Source organism: Lycorma delicatula, chromosome 3 (genome assembly GCF_047948215.1).
Source record: "Lycorma delicatula isolate Av1 chromosome 3, ASM4794821v1, whole genome shotgun sequence".
Lineage (NCBI taxonomy): Eukaryota > Metazoa > Arthropoda > Insecta > Hemiptera > Fulgoridae > Lycorma > Lycorma delicatula.
The window spans coordinates 81,284,832-81,304,549 of NC_134457.1; the positions used below are offsets into that span (position 1 = coordinate 81,284,832).

The 19,718-nt window shown below is 27.8% G+C and overlaps 1 protein-coding gene across 2 annotated transcripts in view; it reads right to left on the reverse strand.

Annotated features, from left to right (window-relative positions):
- Positions 1-17,766, reverse strand: part of LOC142321733 (SLIT-ROBO Rho GTPase-activating protein 1-like) — a 478,347-nt gene extending 460,581 nt beyond the window's left edge. Inside the window, exon 1 of one of the 2 annotated variants that reach the window (XM_075360055.1) lies at positions 17,363-17,766. In XM_075360055.1, the coding sequence (XP_075216170.1) occupies positions 17,363-17,447 (85 nt within the window). In that variant the 5' untranslated portion in view covers positions 17,448-17,766. The remainder of the gene's footprint in view (positions 1-17,362) is intronic. The other variant, XM_075360056.1, reaches the window with a different exon arrangement.
- Positions 17,767-19,718: the final 1,952 nt, after the last annotated feature.

Sequence of the window (19,718 nt, forward strand, 5' to 3'; positions counted from 1 at the left end):
AATGTTTCAATAGAATCGGTGGTGGAACGGAGGAGTGATACTAAATCAAAAGCGTATACCTCTTCGCGGGACACATGGTATATAAAAATTAATTATTTCATACCACACAGCCATAATGTATGCAATGCATTTATTATAATTCATCGACGTGCGAGGAAGAACCTTATGCTTTTGTTGCCGTTTTTATTAAACTGCCGAACCACTTAAAACATCTAGATAGCAATTTAGTTAAGATAAAATTAAAATAATTTCTTTTAATATATTATAATAATAATATTCTATAATTTTTTTTTAAGTAGTAGTAATAATAATAATAAAATTAGATTTTCTGCAGCTACGTTTAACGTAAACGCATGTGCTAAAAACCTTTCATTAATGCTTTTAAACCTTTTTTTTCTTCGTATTTATTTAACAATTTCAAATATTTACTTTACTATTATTTCATATATTACATTTAATAAAATCAATGATAATTATAAAATTAAACATGGCCGCCAAGTTATACTATTTCAAACAGAAACCTCAGGTTCTTATTGCATTTTTAGGTAGAATATAGTATTTTAAGACATTTTTATTCTTTGGTATTCTCTAAGTCCAACCGTAACACGGAGCTGTACAAAATATTTCAACAATAAAAAAAAACAGCTGATACTTATTTGGTATTAAAATTGTGTTTATTTTTTGTCAATTTTTAACATTTTTAGCCCGTAGCTCAGTAACGGCTGCGTTTAGAGTAAAATACCCACAAATACAACAGTCTTAAAATAATATTTTCTACTCAAAAATGTAATAAAAACAAGAGGTTTCCTTTTAAGATAATGAAGTTGGCCGCCATATTGGAAAAAGAGTGAAGATTTCAAAAATGGAATACTGCATTTTTAATGTAGGGAAAATCTAGGGAAGATTCCCCATTTAAGGTTTCTCATAAAACTTATTTCGGAGATCCCAATGGTGTTCATATTCAGTTGGTCACTGTTTATATACTAAATTTCTCAATCTTTTTTTTTTAAATTCTATAACGTCTTAAAAAAAAAAACATTAATCGTATTATTTATTATTCATATAATCCATGTTTGGCTTGTCAACATAAATTGGTACATAAAATAAACATACAAACAGAAATGACATTAAAAAATTAATTTTTATCTCTCATACTTACTAAAATATTTTTTTTTGCCATAAGAAACCAAATTGGTAGCAGCAACAGTAATAATAATAATTAGTATCCAAAAAAAGATAAAAATAACAAATCATAATGATATTAACCGTAATTTTTTTTCTGAATATGGAAAAACATAAAATCATACACCTTTTATAGTTAGTATGTTTCACTTGACATTAAAAATGACGAAGTAAGGTTAAAAACATAAAAGTTTGATTACATATATACTGCTTACTTAATTAAAGATTAATAGTTAAAACACACATACCCTCATAACCATGACCTAAATAAATAAGCAAATGTATGCATAAAATAATAAGTTTTAATTGGGTACATAAAATTATTAATTCACTGTTTACTCATTAAAATTATAATTCATAAAAAATTGAAGTAAAATTGGAACGTGGTAAATCCGTACATTAATTACTTTCCCGTGTTACTATTTTCAAGCCTGCTCAACTGACTTTCTCCAAAAAAAAAAAATAACAGTATTATTCTTAAAATGCAGAACTAAAAAAAGGGGATGCACGTACGAATTACACAGAAAAATTGCAAATTTTAAGAGCAAAAAAAAATTATTATGCACGAGGACCGCCCTGATCGGCCGATTTCTGAGCTGCCACTGCTGTAATAATAAAGTAAGTAAAAGTAAGTCATATTTTACAACAATAATAATGTCACATCTCAAAAGCGCCATCTAGCGGTCGTTTGTAAAAACTTAAAAGGCGACCTCCGTAAAAGGATGAATTGGCGATCTTAATAGGAATAAAAAGGGAAGTAAATAAAATCGACTACAAAAGCTTTCAAATACATTTCAACCTTCTGTTCTTATAAAAAATCATTTTTCCATGTTAATTCGATAACGTCTTTCATTAATTCCTTTAATTAATTATTTTATTTATTTTTTAATTAGTTCAAAATCTTCTTTTTTCAAAATAACATTTTGCTATTAAAAAAATAACTTTTTGCTATTAATTATCTGCTTTTAATTTATTTGGGTGAATTAATTAAAAAAATGAATCTTTATACGTTGATTAATTAATTATAGTTAATAAAAACCTGGAATATTTATAAATGTAATTAAGTACGGTATACGGTTCAAAAAAAAACTTTACCGTTACATTTTTAAAGTTTTATAAACCAAATTAGGTTAATTTTATTTTCTTGAGATAAAATATAAAAAAATAAATTTAAAAAACATACGTTCAGTCGATATATCGATAATTATATATAAAGAAAAAAGATAACCGTAAAAACGATAGTGGTAAAAGCCCAATTATCGATGCATACCGAATTATTAACAAACCAAATTATCAAATCAGTTTATTTAATCGAAAAATACCGCGCAATAACGTTATACAGTACGTTTATTATATCAAACATGATTAAATTTTTTTTTTGTTGTACATAAATTCTAAACGTACTTATGAAGATTATATATTTTTAATTATGATTATCTAAATATGATATTTTTAATTATGTTAACTTTAATCTTACGAAGATTATACTTTTTAATCGGACCGATAAAACATTCTTACAAATACTCGTAATTAAGTGTAAAACTGTTGTCCTTTCCGAAGGACTTAAGAAAAGGACGAGACGAATATTTTCTTTTCTAGGTTGAAGGCAAAACCGTTCATGCATGGATAATAATAAGAGTAAAACGATCAGTCGAACAACTATAAAAAAAATCGTCTGCCTATAATCATGGATTATGAGTCTCGTTTTGTTAGTTTACAGAATTATTAAATTCCTTAATTTTGGCAAGTTTGTATTCAAATTCACCGGAATACCGTTATGTTTAACTGGTTATTTATTAGCGAACCTTCGATAAGAAATATTCAAAATATAAATTTGGAAATTATCATTATTGATAAATCGAATGGTAGTAATTAATTACAGAATTCCGGAAATTATCAGTGAAACCGAAAATTCCTATAGAAGCAAGCAAGCTCTTCGGTGAAATTTTAAAAAAGTTATTTAGTTCACGTTAACTTTCATTACGCATATTTTGTGTTGAAACGTGAATGATTCAAGAGATTAATGCTAGTAGACTTAGTTTAACCCGTATCATAATGAGAATGAGAGCCTAATTTTTCAAAATGTTGAAAGATATTTTTTTCAAAGGTTGTTTAAAATGTTGTTTTATTTATCTATCCTTGATATCGTTTTATTTTTGATAATCTGATCAAATAAATCACGTAGTTTTTACAGCTGAGATTAAAAACCAACCGTTCAGACTTTAAAAAAATCTTTTCTAATTAAACTTTTATTTCTAAAAACTAAATCCATTCTATACATTCAGAAAAAAACAAGGGCTGAGCTTCTTGTGAATGTATGTGTACGTAAAGATATATAAATTAGAATTTAAAAAAAATCATTCCGTAAGATTCCTTAGAATAACTTAAGCTAATCTAGCGTAAAATGCAAGAACAAATAAATAGAAAAACACTTGCAAACCAAGAAATATGCTACGTAATCACAAAAGCGTATTTTTATTTTAATATTACAGCTTTGGAAATGTTATAAATACATTTTAAAGAACAAGATGACATGAATAAAATTATAGGTGATAAATAACTCCTAAACTGGAGTCGAATACAAAACCAGAAGATCTAGTTTCCATCATTTTAACTAAATCGACTGACTATTCTGAAAAATATAAATATGCATAACTTTAATTTATTATATTTAAAAGAATAAGAATTTAAAAAGCACTTCTGAGTCAGAATATTTATCCAAACTAGAGTAATAAGACCTTGGCTGCATCAATGCGCACAGGAAATTCTACATTCTAAACTAATTATTCACAATTTTATTTTAAAGTATTATTACAAAACGTTTAAAAAATTAAATTATACAATATGAAATCTGTAATACTAAAACGCTGACCAAGTTGTTACATTAGTCAATATAATTGGCTGGATAATTTTTTTTTTTTTTAATTTACGAAACTATAATTTACTTACCACAATAGCCGGTAGAAAGAATGATCCAAACAACCGACTAGCTAACCAACAGAGATTTTAACCTCGAAAAAATTTACTACAGCAAATAAATTATTGGAATGGGTTTGGCAAATATGTAGAACAAAATGTGCCCTAACGGACGTAAGCGATTAACCAATTCATTAATTCGTTTATTAAGAAATTAAGGAAATTTTTTTAGCTTTACGCCAATAGTGGCTTTATTTTTAATCGCATGTAAAAATAAAAACACTAATAGACAGCTGAAGAAATTTTGCATTAAAAACCTCTCAGGGTACATTCTTCTACGAGCAAAACTAAGGGCGCTAGCAAATTTTACAATAAGCACCAAAATCGCGCTGTTCCTATTAGAGATAACTAAAAAATACAAAAGGGTACGGATTCATAAGATTGTTGAAAAACGTCTGTAAAAATAAATTGCAAAAAATAAAAAAAATCAATTTAGCATCTTGTTTTTGAGTTTACTATCTGCTCATTCCAGGAGAGATATCTTTATATCTTATTTAATTGTTTATTTATAAACATTTGAAAATTGCATTTTGCTTTTTAAAAAGCGTGTTTTGGTATCTTTACTAACGTTAAAAATCAGTCATTATTAATTCTGTGTTTTCAAGTATAAAAATATTTTAATTGATGTTAGTAAGTTAAAACATGTACTTTAAGATGGCAGAGGTGGTTTTTCAAACACTTGAATTTTTCAATGAGTTTTAGGGCGTAAATGATTTTACACGGATTTGAATACTAGATCGTGGATACCGGTGTTCTTTGGTGGTTGGGTTTCAATTAACCACACATCTCAGGAATGGTCGAACTGAGAATGTACAAGACTACACTTCATTTACCACATATCATCCTCATTCATCCTCTGAAGAATTATCTAAACGGTACCGGAGGCTAAACAGGAAAAAGAAAGAAAGAGCGTAAATGATGGTATACTTCGTAAACACGTGAAAATGACGCTATAAACAAATTGTTATCAAAAATTAATGTTAACAGATATTTTATGCAACTTCAAAGATTTATGTAAAAATAGATAATTTATCAATATTTAACCGTAAATTTGATTGATTTTGCAAAAACTAAGACAATTTTGACAAAAAAAATCCCGAACACTTTATTCTACAAGCAAAATTAAGAAATTGTGAATAAATTAATTATTTATCCATTTAGTCTTACTGTATACGATAGGGTACCCAGTTTCCAAGCTACTCTACCATAGCGCAAATTTGGGGCTTATTGTAAAATTTGCTAGCGTCCTTGGTTTTGCTCGTAGAAAAATGTATCGGGAAGTTTTTTATGCAAAATTTCCTAATCTATCTATTGGTGCTTTTTATTTTTACAAGTTATTAAAAATGAAGCTGCTATTGGCGAAAAAATAAAACTTTTTCTTTAATTTGTTAAAAAATAAATTAAATAGTTTATTCGTTCATGTCCGCTAGGGCGGACGTTTTTTATTCTACACACCAGTGGCTCGAAGCTAAAATTAGTGGGGGTACTGCTCCAGAAACTTTTTTTCTGGGCCTTTTCAAGAGGACCATGGTTAAAGTTTTCTGTAAAATAACAGAACCGAAAAAATGAATCAAATTGAATAACTGGAAGCAGGATAATTAATCAAATTCTACACTTTATCACATTCAAGAATATGGTACACGGTTTTTAAGCACATATTCTGAAAATTAGAATTAGATTATTCTGGTATTCGGCTTAACCGAATAAGTAATAAAAGGTCAATACAGATATTTTTTAGTATTATTAGATAACAACTTAATAAAATGTCCGCTTAAAAATACAATAGTCCAATGGTGCTTAATTTAAATTTCTACGTAAACAGAAACAAATACATAAATACTTTTTACTAATGCGTGTTTTTGGACAGATTTGGCAATCAAAGAGCCCTTGCTTTCCGCACCTTCTCATCACTACTGAAAAAACAACTAAACCGCTTTCATATTCCTTCCACCGACTAAACTAGAAAAGGAAACGAACAAGGAACGTTCCATTCACACACGAGGTAACAAAAAACTACATTCTACCAGCACGCGAGGATCAACACTACGCAAGCGACAGTGCTCTATCTCCCTCGCATGCAGCTTCGTATGTGCACATGAGCACAACAGCTAAACACCACGCCGTTGGAACTGTGAAGCACACAGTTCCATACAAAGATTTTTGTACCTTTTTCATAAACTGAGGGAAGGCTATTGACATTACACTTAAGGATTATATATTGTACAAGTATAAAGAAAGAATTAAAGAAAAAAGACTCATTGTATTAAATGTTATCGATAATATCAAGTCGTAATAGGGGGTGCTGCAGTTCTACAGTGCCTATACGCAAGCCGCCACTGCTACGTACTTTTCCGAACCCACTCCAATAATTTATTTGCTATAGTGAATTTTTCGAAGTTAAGGCCTTTTTGAGTCTCCGTTCACTCAGCTATAAGGCTCGGTGAGTAGTTGAATCTATCCATCAACTACAATCAGTTTATCCTTTTTATGGAAATATTTTATTCTTGGTGTTCAAACCTCAAATTTAACACAAAGTTTCAAAACAACATTTTACTTTCCCAGCTGTTATAGCAAGCAATACGATACGGAAAATACTGTATATGTATGTAAAGCCCCATAAACGTAAGTTATGGACGACCTGATATAATTACTTTTAAGAGGATCCCAAAAACAGCATGGAATTCTCAAGAATAACAACCATCCTCTGCAAGCTTACTAAGGAGAATGAGGAATGAAATGATTTCCTGTTGCCTTCTTCACTGATCCGAACATATTACTACATTATCTACATACTGCTGATATACTATTCTTTTAGCGTGTGAAATACCGTGCCTGACCGGGATTCGAACCCGAGACCTCCGGATGAAAGGCTGAGACGCTACCACTAGCGCTACAGAGGCCTGCCAAGAGGTTCTGTATTAGAATTCAATTATCGATTTATAAAAAGATAAATGATTGTATGAATAGTTGAAAGGTACACCTGAAAAAAAAATTAAAAAACAATCACACCTAAAAAAAAAGATAATTTAAGACTGTTTCAATTTACCTCCTTTAAATTTTTGTATTATTTTTCTCTAACAAAGTGCTATAAGAGTAAATGTGGAAATAGATTGTAAATCTTATCACAGAAGTAATAAATACACTTCCTACCCGTAAATTATGGCATAATAAACTTTTCTACATTTTTACCATGGATTTGAAAATTTGTTTTAATATATTTTACTAAATGAGTAGTTATCTATATAGACAGTTTCAATTTTCAACCTATACCGAAACTATAGGATGATTTTTAAAACGAATCTGTTTACAATTAATTTTTTGTTAAAATAGCCCAAATTATTCTAATTTAAGATATTTAACTTGCTTGAATAAATATTACATTCTAAGAAAAAAAATCAGTACTGCAGCTTAGCAAAGGCTTGCATTTGTACAAATTTTTATTGTTATAGAACAAAAAAAAAATTTAAGTACTTTTACATTATTTTTCTTACGATAAGAGAAAAAATTCAAATAGTAAAGATGATTTCTTCATAGACGGAAGTTCAAAAACTTTTCATTTCTATCCAAATCCTGGGAAATTTAACCGACACCATTAACCATTACTAGGTTTTTTAAACATTGCGTTTTGAGATATGTAATTTAACAGTTTCTTAAAAGGAAGATAAATTAATGAAATAATTTGTGAAAAGATTAACGTTTGCTTCAGTCGAACCCATGACTAGTCCAGATGGAAATTTAACTATCGATTACAATGAAAGTTAACTTACTTTCTGCACGAACTATTCATACTACGATCGTTTTATTTTTGAGTTTCTAGTTTTTGTTTTATACCTCATAAATACAACTCAACTTTTTCTTTGTTATTTTGTGGGTTTTTATTTTGTTTTAGCATTTCATGATTATTTTTAGTAATTGCCTAATAATTACTCATGATCTATTAACCTTTTAAATTAAATATTTTGCTCTTATTTTTTTTTTGTTGTAAATTTCTTCGTGTAAACGGCTCTTGAAACAACTTTTAATTAAGTTATAGCATGGTAGATTTTACTGATCCCTTTCTAATGGGTAAATTCAATGCGTTTCATGAACGGTTGGCTTGGCTTTTTTTCGCCCTAATTTATAGTTGTTATTTTCAGTGGGGTTCTTTTGCAATCCCTTTTGAGCACTTTTTTCAACCTTTATATGATATTTACTTTAACAAAATATTTTTATTTTACTTTTTACAAAAACAATATATATATATATATATATATATATATATATATATTAAATTTTATTACGAATAAATCTTTTCAGTGTTTTCTTTTCATAACATGGTTGCGCGCCATTAAAAAAAAGTAACCCGATAACCACAAAACTCTTGTATATTTTTGTGTTTCTTATAAAGATAAATCGTACTTGCTAATATTTAAAAACAAAACTTCTACATATTGTTTTACATAATATAACAAAACATAAATCGAAATATTTAATAAACCATAACTCGATTAACTAAATTTATTACAAATATAACACAACAAAATAAAAACTATTTTTTTTTTTTTTAGATTTGACGTATTAAAGCAAATACCATGTTTTCTGCACTGGTTTTGGATACAATATTACCGATTTTGGTCCCATAACGAAAAAATTAGCATAATTTTCTACATACATAACCAATATTCTACCGATAAAAGTGAATTATTTACTGCAGCAAACCTAGATTTCAAGCAATGCTAGATTTAATGGAATTAAAATTTCATAAAATAAAAATCCTTTTCCTGTCAATGAAGCAATAACCTTTTTACTTTCCCGTCTACATAGTACTATAGCTGTAGAAAGGAAAGTATTGCAATCGGTCCAATTTGGGCATATGCGGTTTTCACCGGATCTTAAAGTTTTTTGACACTTAAGGAATCCAAAAAAAAACGGATGGAAATTTTCCGGATGTTAATGTTCGATGTACGCGTGTGGGTTCGGTGTTGGCCTCCAAATCACCTTATATCTCCAGAACTAAGAGACCGCTTTTAACCAAACTTGGTCAGATTACTTCTACATATGGGGCTTGATGCCATTAAATTCTCAACTTAAAAGATCAAGGAGGTGAGACTATAGAACAAGGTCATCCTCAGTATCTCGAGATTTCACCCAATTACGGTCATATTTTTCTTATATACATTTGTTAACAATTAAAAAATAACAATATTTAATGAAAAAAAAACTTTGCAAAAGCGCACCACCGCAAAAGATGCTGTTGTATTCGTCTGTTGTGTTGTAACGTCACAAGTGAGGGGCAGAATTAAATAAATGAATTTTTTTTAAATGAATATTTAAAGTGTAAAAAAGTAACTCGGTCTGGCCGGGTCTCGAACACAATCGCGTGGTGCGTTAAGTCTCGCGACTACACCAGTCTGCCGACCTTACAAGCGAAATTTGTTCTATGTAAGTTATGAAATTACATTAGTTTAGTTAGTGCCAACCGTTGCTGCTAGTACCGCTATATCCGAGCGAATTAAATACGGTATGCGCGCGCGCTTTAGTAAGAGACGTTGAATTAAATAAACGAAAAAATATTACATTTAATTAAAATGATAAATATTTTTAATTAAGTTGTGCGTAAGCCGTGCATCAGAAATAATCTACAGTGTCCTGGAATTGTGTTATCAGATTTTTTTAATTACTCCATCGTAAGTTGTGAAAAATACTAAAAAACAAATCGGTTAAGTTGGCAACAAAATTAAATCTAAAAAAAGTCATTCGCTCGCTATTCCCAGGGCCTTATTTAAATAAATCGGATACTTCAAATAAAAGTTACAAAAATCAGATGGAGTAGAGCAATAAACTTATATCTTTGCTTAATTATTCATACAATCTACATTCAACAATTCGGTCAATAAATAAGTAAATCTTCGAAACATATCAAACGTAATGTACCAGTTACATATTACATATTAGAAAGTCGTAAAAGATTTCTTTTTCGTTTATGTTCAGTTAATCTACAGAGCATTTTTGTTTTATTATGTTAATTATTTATACTTACACTCGATATGTAATAAATATTGTCTTATTTTACATCAGAAATACAATTCAAATACGTTACATCATTATAATACAATGATAATTATTTCTAAATATACAAGACAGTCCTACTACAACTTTAATAATAAATTCAGTCATTAAAAGCGAGACATAAATTCTTTATTCAACAAACGATTCAGCTTGGTGTAAAAAATAATTTAATTCAATAAATGTAAGAAAAGTATCGGGCCTCATCTTTTAAACGTAACCTAATTTTTAAATTAATTCATGTAAAGAGAAAAAAAATAGACTATATGTAGAATAAAATTATTGGTATTGATATTAAAAATAATTTTAGCATGTCTTAGGCAAATATTAAAAGGTGTAGGGGAAGGAATGTACGGAAAGTAGATTTGATTATTTAAAAAAAAAAAATTCTTTGAATCATAAATTCACATCATCAAAATTAATTAATCAAATACGAATAAATGTGAAAGTAATGTATGATTATGTGAAGATGAAGAAAAACGTAGAAAATAGGGTGTAAAAAAGGAATAGCTGAAAGCTACAGCTTAGATAAAATTAAATTATACAGATCTACAGAGAAAAGAAACAGAAAAATTCAAGAACGTTAATTTTCTTTCACAATGAATATACTTTCTTCTTACTATCTTTCTTTTTTTTCCTATTTAGCCTTCGGGAATAACCATCAGGTATTACTTCAGAGGATGATACGTATGAGTGTAAGTAAAGTGTAGTCTCAGGTCGACCATTTCTGAGATGTGTGGTTAATTGAAACCCAACCACTAAAGAACACCGGTATCCGCGATCTAGTATTCAAATCCGTATAAAAGTAACTGCCTAGGATTTTAACCGCTTAGTTTTTACTAGGATTTGAACGTTGGAAGTTTCGACTTCGAAATCAGATGATTTACGAAGACGCGTTCACCACTAGACCAACCCGATGGGTTTCTTCTTACTATCTAGGGACAATTTTTCAAATGTTGAAATTCAATTAATTATTCTAAATTGGTCATCGGAAAATATAAAAACGCACGCGAAATGATAATAAAGTTGTCACACAGATATAACCATTTTTTTAGGTTGATCACCTCAATAATTCTAATTATAAAGGCAAGGTATAAAATCGATAATAAGAAAAAATGCTTCTTTTTCGGTAAGCTTCCTAAAAATTTAGTGAAACTTTTTATGACATTTTCATTAAAATCTAACACATCGAATAATGATAAAAAGTTAAAATAATTTTTATCTTAACTACCTTTACGGAAAAAAAATTATCTAAGTTCAAAAATGTGTTACAATACTATACTGTAAGGTATCATACCTTAAAAAATAATAGTTTGTTGTTAAAAAAAATTAATAATGATAATACGTACAACCTAATCAGGCGAAAATTGTTATAAATATTGTCTACCTTATAACTAACGCTTAATTTAAATTTAATTCCATAGGACGAAAAATTAAAAAAATAATTTACAAAAAACTAATGTTTTTTCAGGTGGAATGCAGTTTTTTCAAACTTTTTTGTTCCGATCATATAATTTTTTATAAACTAAAATCACATTAGACGAGTACAATTATCATTTGTTCAATCCATTTTGAATTGATCCCAAAGACAAGACTTTTAATTTTAACTTTCAATATTTTCCCATCGGCATGCTAGTTTCTTCAAAAATAACATATAATAAAAACACTTTTGGTTCAAACAGCATTCACTACCGTAATAAATTTATGATTTTTTGATCGCACTGTTCCTTAGATAAAAATAAGAAATCAAATGAATGCAGACAAATAAAAAATTTCAAATCACACTATTTTTTTGTTTTTTTTTATTTCATTTTCTTACGAACCTCAAAACATTAAACAATACAACTGCGTGGTAGGTACTTTTTAACCAACAGTAGTAAATTTTCTTATAAAAATAGGTAAAATGAGAAATTAAAAATCTGCCGTTACACGTTAAAGCAATTTTTATGAAGTCTGCTTGATTACATAAAAAATGCAAGTTAAAACAAAAACATTTTACAATCAATTACACAGAGTGATTTAGTAGGAAAGGGAAATAATTTAGGAACTGATTCTAGAGCCTGAAATACGGAAAAACGTTCATATGTCCGAAAACGCTTCCTTTATCGAGTTACGACCAAAGAAAAATTTCGCCAGAATTTCAGTTCCTCCGGTGAAATGAGTTATACTAAAATTTTTAAGGCGTTACATACGAAGTAAACTTGATGTTTTTAGACCTAAAAAATGAAATAAAATAGAACCCAAAACTATATCTACCGTAGTTTTCATGAAATCCAAAAATTCGGTGAAGAAAAAACGTTTTTTTGTAGGTATGAAGTGCCATAACTTTGTTAAATGACCATAAATGCGTATATGTTATTATCAAAACTTGTAAAGAATTTAATTCTGAGAAAATTGATGTAAAAAATAAAGTCTATGAAAAACAAAACAAAAAATCAACTTTTATTAACAGAAATAAAACATAACAGAAAATGTTATAATTTTGTAAAAATTTAAAAACAATAGCAACAATTTTTAGTACAACAAATTTAGAATTCTAAATTTGTAATTAAATCTAAATTCTAATCTCTGTAATATTAAAATTCTTTTAAAGTACTATTAAAAAAAATACTCGCTGCGGTTTACACTGAAAAAAAAAATTAATCACCGAATTTTTCTGTTTTATATTGGATATCTTAAAAACTACGGGGAAATACAGTGAGATCTCATAACTGTATTTTCCGTAGTTAAGAGTCAGGTTTTATTCGATTTTTCAGGTCAATAAACATAAGAAACCATCACGCTCACCCCATATATAACGCTTAAAAATTCTAGTATGACCTCATTTCACTGAGGGACTGAAATCCAGGCGAAATCTTTCGCTAGCCGTAACTAGATAAAATGTTTCGGACATATTTTGGAATTTTTTTCCTTATTTCAGGCTATAGAATTAGTTCCGAAATTATTTCCCCATCCTCCGTCACCTGTATATTAGTACCTTTTCATTTTTCTGTTTAGCCTCCGGAACCACCGTAAAGTATTACTTTAGAAGATGATATGTATAAATATAAATGAAGTGCAGTCTTGTACAGTCTCAGGTCGACCATTCCTGAGATGTGCGATTAATTGAAACCCAACCACCAAAGAACACCGGTATCCACGATCTAGTATTCCAGTCCTTACAAAAGTAACAGCTTTACTAGGATTCGAACCTTACCAACTCTCGACTTCGAAATCAGCTGATTTGCAATGACGAGTTACCACTAGACCAATTCGGTGGGTCTGTATATTAGTAACTGCTTTTAATTTATTATTAGAATTAATCTAAAAAAAAATCGAATTAAACGGTGTAATAAAATTTAAAAAAAAATAAATATTTTGGTTAAAGTGAAAAATTTATAAAAACCTAATTTCAAAATAAACTTCGCAAAAATTGGCCAGAAAATATTTTATATTAACACTTAATGTATTAAAATAATTTCAAATATTTAATGGAATCCTTAATATCACGCTACTTTTAGATTAATAGCATTATTGGAATATTTATTCATTGGTTTATAATGAACAGAAAAAATTAATCGATGCTCTCAAGTTATGAACTAATGAGTTTTATTTCAAATATTAGTTATTATTATATGAAGAAATAAAACAGATGTGTTTATTTTAATAAATAAATAAATATTAATTGAAAAACACCATGCTCGTTTACTTGATTTAAAAAAAATGGTTTCTTCAACAACTTTTAATTGATTGAACTTATTTCAATTAAACATTATGATAGTTTGTACACACCTAATTTTTAATATCAAGTAAGATTACAATGTATAACAAAAACCTGTCCCGATTGGATTCAAAACACCCGCGGCGCCATAACGTAAATAACCCTTAAGGCATCATTATACTGATTTAACATGAAGAAATATAAATCAAATGTCTTAGACATATACAAAATAAACATCTAAAGAAAATTATAACAGAATTAACGTAAAAAGTTCAAAATTTAATTTTAGAACAACCAACGTAAACCACATGTTTGAATCCAAATAAGTATCATCTGTTACCGAGAAAAATTACTTGACGTATTTTATTTTATTACTACTAATATTAGCACAAAAATATAATATGAAACAGTGCCAAAAATATAAATAAATTTGTTTTTAAACTTAGTAAAATAATTTTTTTTTAATTTTGGTACACACGTCATCAAAATTACATGCAAATTTTTTATTATAAACTAACTGTCAAGGATTTTCAAAACACGTTTTTAAATAAATTAAGATGTGATCAACAAAGAAATATAAATAAAATTGGGGAAACCATGTAATAAGTGCAATTTTTACACCAAAATTTATTGAAGTGGAATCTTACAGGATCCATGTAAAAAAGTATCAAAATTTATAGTTTTATCATTATAATCTATTTAATATAAGAATGGGATTAAAATCTGTAATCTCACTAAACATGGTGGAAAGGACGCGATTGGTTAATGATAATGAGCAAGTCGTTTGGTAGAAAGAAAAAAGAAAGATTACCACTGTCATCAAGCAGCGTTAGAACATAAACCATGCGCATTTCTAAATCTGTCGAGCGATCATGAGTATCACTTATTATAAGAATAAGTTTTTAAAAAAATCCGGTTGTACATTCAATATCCCTTAGTGAAACTTTCAACCATTCTGTCGCTCTACTGTAGTGTATGAACTGGAAACTCTTTATCCCTGCCTTTTTTTAAATGTCAATCAAACTAAAAACAGGATTTTAATTTAAATGATATGACAAAAAAGTTACAAACTAATCCGAATTTTATCTTTGATAGAATTTTGTTATAACAGTTCCTCAGTTCTCCAGCTATTTTCAACACTAATGATTGGGACCGTGTAAAGAAGTTAGACGATAACAAATCCATAATCGAATAATTATAGATGAATAATCAAAGTTGAACAGAGCAATCGATTAGAATAATCAAGGGTTTTTTCCTTTGAACTAGGAAAGAAAGAACATTCCCATCGTGTATTAATGTTACCGGTTGAAATATTTTTCTCAGAGCCTTACGAAAAATTCTACTACTTTAATCGAATAGAAATATGATTAATTCTGTAACAGCAATAGATCATCAGTAAAATTTATTATTTGATTCAATTAATTTAATTTATTAGAATTAAGATTTCCGTTCTGAAGCAGATATCTCTGCAAAAGTATCTCTGTTAAAATGAATTTTAAAAAAGGAAAAAAAACAAGAAACTAATGAGATTTTTAATAAATTAATTATAAATTCTGCTTGAAGAAAGAAATTTATAAAAACTGATGTTATCAAAAATGTATAATGCATATAATCCACAAAATGAATATCAGTAAGAGCAAAAATAAAAATGACTGTAGACAAAGACATATGTTGTTAAATAACTGAACGGTGGGTTTTACTGAAAATAGTAACAGCCTAGACAGAAAAAAAGATCCCTCTTCAACAATCTTTATAACTCCTGCACACGTAGAATCGAAACACCACAAAATCTTTTTATAGAACAAAATTCTCCCACCCGCTCATAAATACACAAAAGAAAAATGCTCTTCTATTATAACGTTAACAAATTTTTCTCTGCATTCAAAAAAATGTAACGCAACATACTTTTTAATCGGTACTCCCAACTAATTATAAAGATAAAAAGTAATTAAACTACACTTTCTCTTTTACAACGTGTAAATAAACGGCATTTAATTAGTAATTTCAACTCGATGAACTTTTTATTTCAATATACTGCAAGAAAAATCTAAAAATATGTATGAAATTATAAATTTGAGAATTAACCAATTAAAACAATTCATTAAAATAAGTGCTTAATGTGAACAGAATAAAAAATGAATAAGGTGAAAAAAATCCACGTTACGCCATAAATAATTATAATTAGTATAGCAAAAACAGAAACTTTTCCTACCAGTTAACTTTACAATAATTATTTTCAACATTGTACAAATCAATGCCATAAAAAAAGTGAACAGTACTGCACGAGTGAATATTCCACAATGATAAAACAATAAAATGTAATGTAAAATAAAAATAATAATGCTTAAAATACTAATTGCTGCATATGACAATGTAAGGCTAAATGTGTTGTCTATATCAGCAATTTTTTCTAAAGGGACCAACAATAAAGCAATGGTCCTTATACGAATACATCCCTATAAATATAATTTTTCAAATTCTGCACATTGGAGTCATAAGAATTACAGTCAATGTACACTAAATTTTTTAAGAGAAGGCATTCGTTTACAAAGAATATTCACAAAATGTTAACTATAAAATTTTAAAAAATTAGGATATTCCAAGGTTGGGTGTATTAATTTTAAATAAGCCAATTCATTTTTAATATAAATTAATGTACTGAATAAGACGTTCTTAAATAATTGCCTACAATGAAAAAGGAAAAGTTATTTATTTAATTATACTAAGTTATTGTCGTTATCTTATTTAACTAAGAAATAGTTGTTCAATTATTTTAACTTGACAAGACAATATTTTATAAACGTATTATTGCAAAATTAAACCTCTTAAGAACAGAAATTAAGGATTTTCAAAAATTCCAACAGCCACGAGCATATTACTTTAAAAGTTTACGATTTAAAGCTAACTAAATTACTTAACTTTTCATCTCTTTCAAGTCCCACAAGATAATATACAAGTTTAAATTTTGTTCGAGACAACGAACAATTTTTTAGTTTTGATTAAAAATATAAATATTTTTGTAATAATACAACTTTAAGTTTTCACTATCGCAATATTTTAAATATTATACTATATGAACGGTAAGCAAATGCAAATAAAAACACCGGTATGTATAAACACTACGAGACTAGGCATGCGTGACCGAGTTAATAACTTTGAAACTCATGCACCACATTATTGCTTATATCGTTTACAAAATCTTCACTTAATATTATTAACATGGAGTAAAATTAGTTTAACAAAAATTTCATGTAATGTAACTTCAAAATCTGTCGTAAATTAAGAAAAGGGGGTAAAATTACATATTTTGAATAAATAAATAAATATGTAATATTATTTAATTTCTGTTTTACACGAATGGAAATCAGCCTTTCATAAAACATACGGTAACGAAACAACAATAAAACATTTGTTTTAATGTTAATAAGAAATGATTTAACTACAATAAAGTAAACTTACTGTTAAAAAATAATAATTTCCTGGTGGATCCCAATCGTTTTATGGGCGACTTAACACCAATAGACAAGGTTTCATCTTCATCCATTATACTACAACAGTTTGAATTTCAAACACACAAACCACCACACTTTACTAAAACGTGAATAAAAATGTAAACTATTCACAAAGTTGTAGAGAATATATTTCTCTTTTTTATCAATTAAAAAAAAAATATATAAAATCACTTTATTTCATATCAAGGCACGGATTTATTTACAAAAACGAACGTAATGCAGGACACAAGATCATCCCGCGTACAAAGCAACTAAACTGAAGCAACCAGCCAACGGAACAAGTGGCAATGCTTAGAGACGATGTAAACAAAAGTGCAGCTTTACTGAACGGTAAAACGGACTACGATATCTACCGGCAATATAACGCACTATAAACAGACTTACCATACTGGTCGCAAAACATAGAAAATAATTTCCCGCCATGATGTTTTCAGATGACGACACTAACAAACGAATCACGATTTGTTGATGAACGTAAATTGATCCCTATTGTCTACACCTATAAAATTCTATTTGCTAAAGTTGATATAAATATCAGATAATATTATTTCTTAAAGAAGTAGTAAATAATGAATTAATGGTGAAAGCAAATTAATTGTGTAAATAATTTTAAGTAATAAATTAAAATAATAACATAGAACAGTTAAGACAAAATTATAACTTAATTTAATTACAAATTATTATTGTTTTTATTTCATAATTAAAAAAGCAAAGTTTACATTTTTAAAAATAAATAAAAATTGTTAAAACGTGATTATAAAAGAAAATGAAATTATGAAAAATATTAATTTATTTTAACAATAAATTACGTATTCAGATATTTATTGTATAAAAATTATTAAATCATAAGATTCAGCTCACATATCTTTTTAAATTATCAACAAAACAATCATTTTCATTATTGTTATAATGTTATATTTTATTACTTATGTTTACAAGTCACACTCCTTTATTATATTGAATTTTCATTTTTCTAGTCATTCCTTCATCTTACTTAGTGTAGAACAAGTATTATTGTTCTTCTATAACTCTTGTTCATTAATACAGTATGTTCTTACATTAACCTGTTCATCTTACCAATATATAAAATACATATTAAAGATCCTAACTACAATTTATACTTATTTTCTTTTAACCAAGCTCTTAGCTAATCTGTAGTTGTTATTCAGTACATGGAGCAAATATAGTTTATTAGTTTTAATTGAAAATAAGGATTTTCTGGGGTTCTAGAGCCTAAATACTACAATTAATATAATAAATAGTATGTAATAATCTCTATAAGCAAGGACTTCTGTAAATATGAATAATTTCAATGCAATTAGTTTTCAACACCAAAAAATTACATCAGGATTTTTTTTTCAAAGCCAAAAGCTCAGCTGTCATGAAGGAAGTAGGGAATGGTGTAAAGGACAATATTTTTCACAGCTATAACTTTGATCAATAGACACCAAACTGTTCAAATATATTTAGATTCCATACTAAAAGATGAATGACTGGGAGGGGTGTTGTGTCTATTTGGATAATGTAGAAATTTATTAATTATACATCCAAAAACTGAATTTAAATTTACAAACACCACCATATGACCATTATAAAAAGGTTATACAACTCTGGCAGAGTTTCAAACAAAGGTTTATATTGATCACTCCTCAGAAGTATAAATATTTTTTATTAGCCTTCATTTATGAATAAATCTATATATTAAATACAAAACTATCCAATATTCATAGTAATGTAAAATAAAACAACTAACTTTTCACAACTGTACTTAATGGAATTATTCCTGCATGTTTTAATACTGTACTATAAACTTTATAAACAGAGCTTCATAAGTGGAAGAGCAAAATTTGTATGGAAAATAGATTAACAGCTAATTATTAAAACTGAAATCATTGTACGACATATAACTACTTTTTTAACATACATATAGTTTTTAAATACTCTCCACAATTCTGTAGATTCCAAGATAATATTTTCAGTATTATTTTTACAATTTTTGTGGTAAATACATAATATATTATTTGATGGTATAATCTTGCAAGGAAAACAATTATGTAGTTTATAACTTGATCTAGAACATACTGGCTAATGCTTCCACAAGCTCTTATAACAACTTTGTTTTAATCAGATTCTATACATATTCATCAAACCATTAACTACTTCCTTTTACTAATTTGGTAACATTAGATTCATTTCAATTTTACAACATTTTGGTGATCATGTTTTATTATATGTATGTAGATAATACCAAGAACTTTTGTTACATCCTTTTTATTAGAAATTAATATATTTTGTTAGTATTT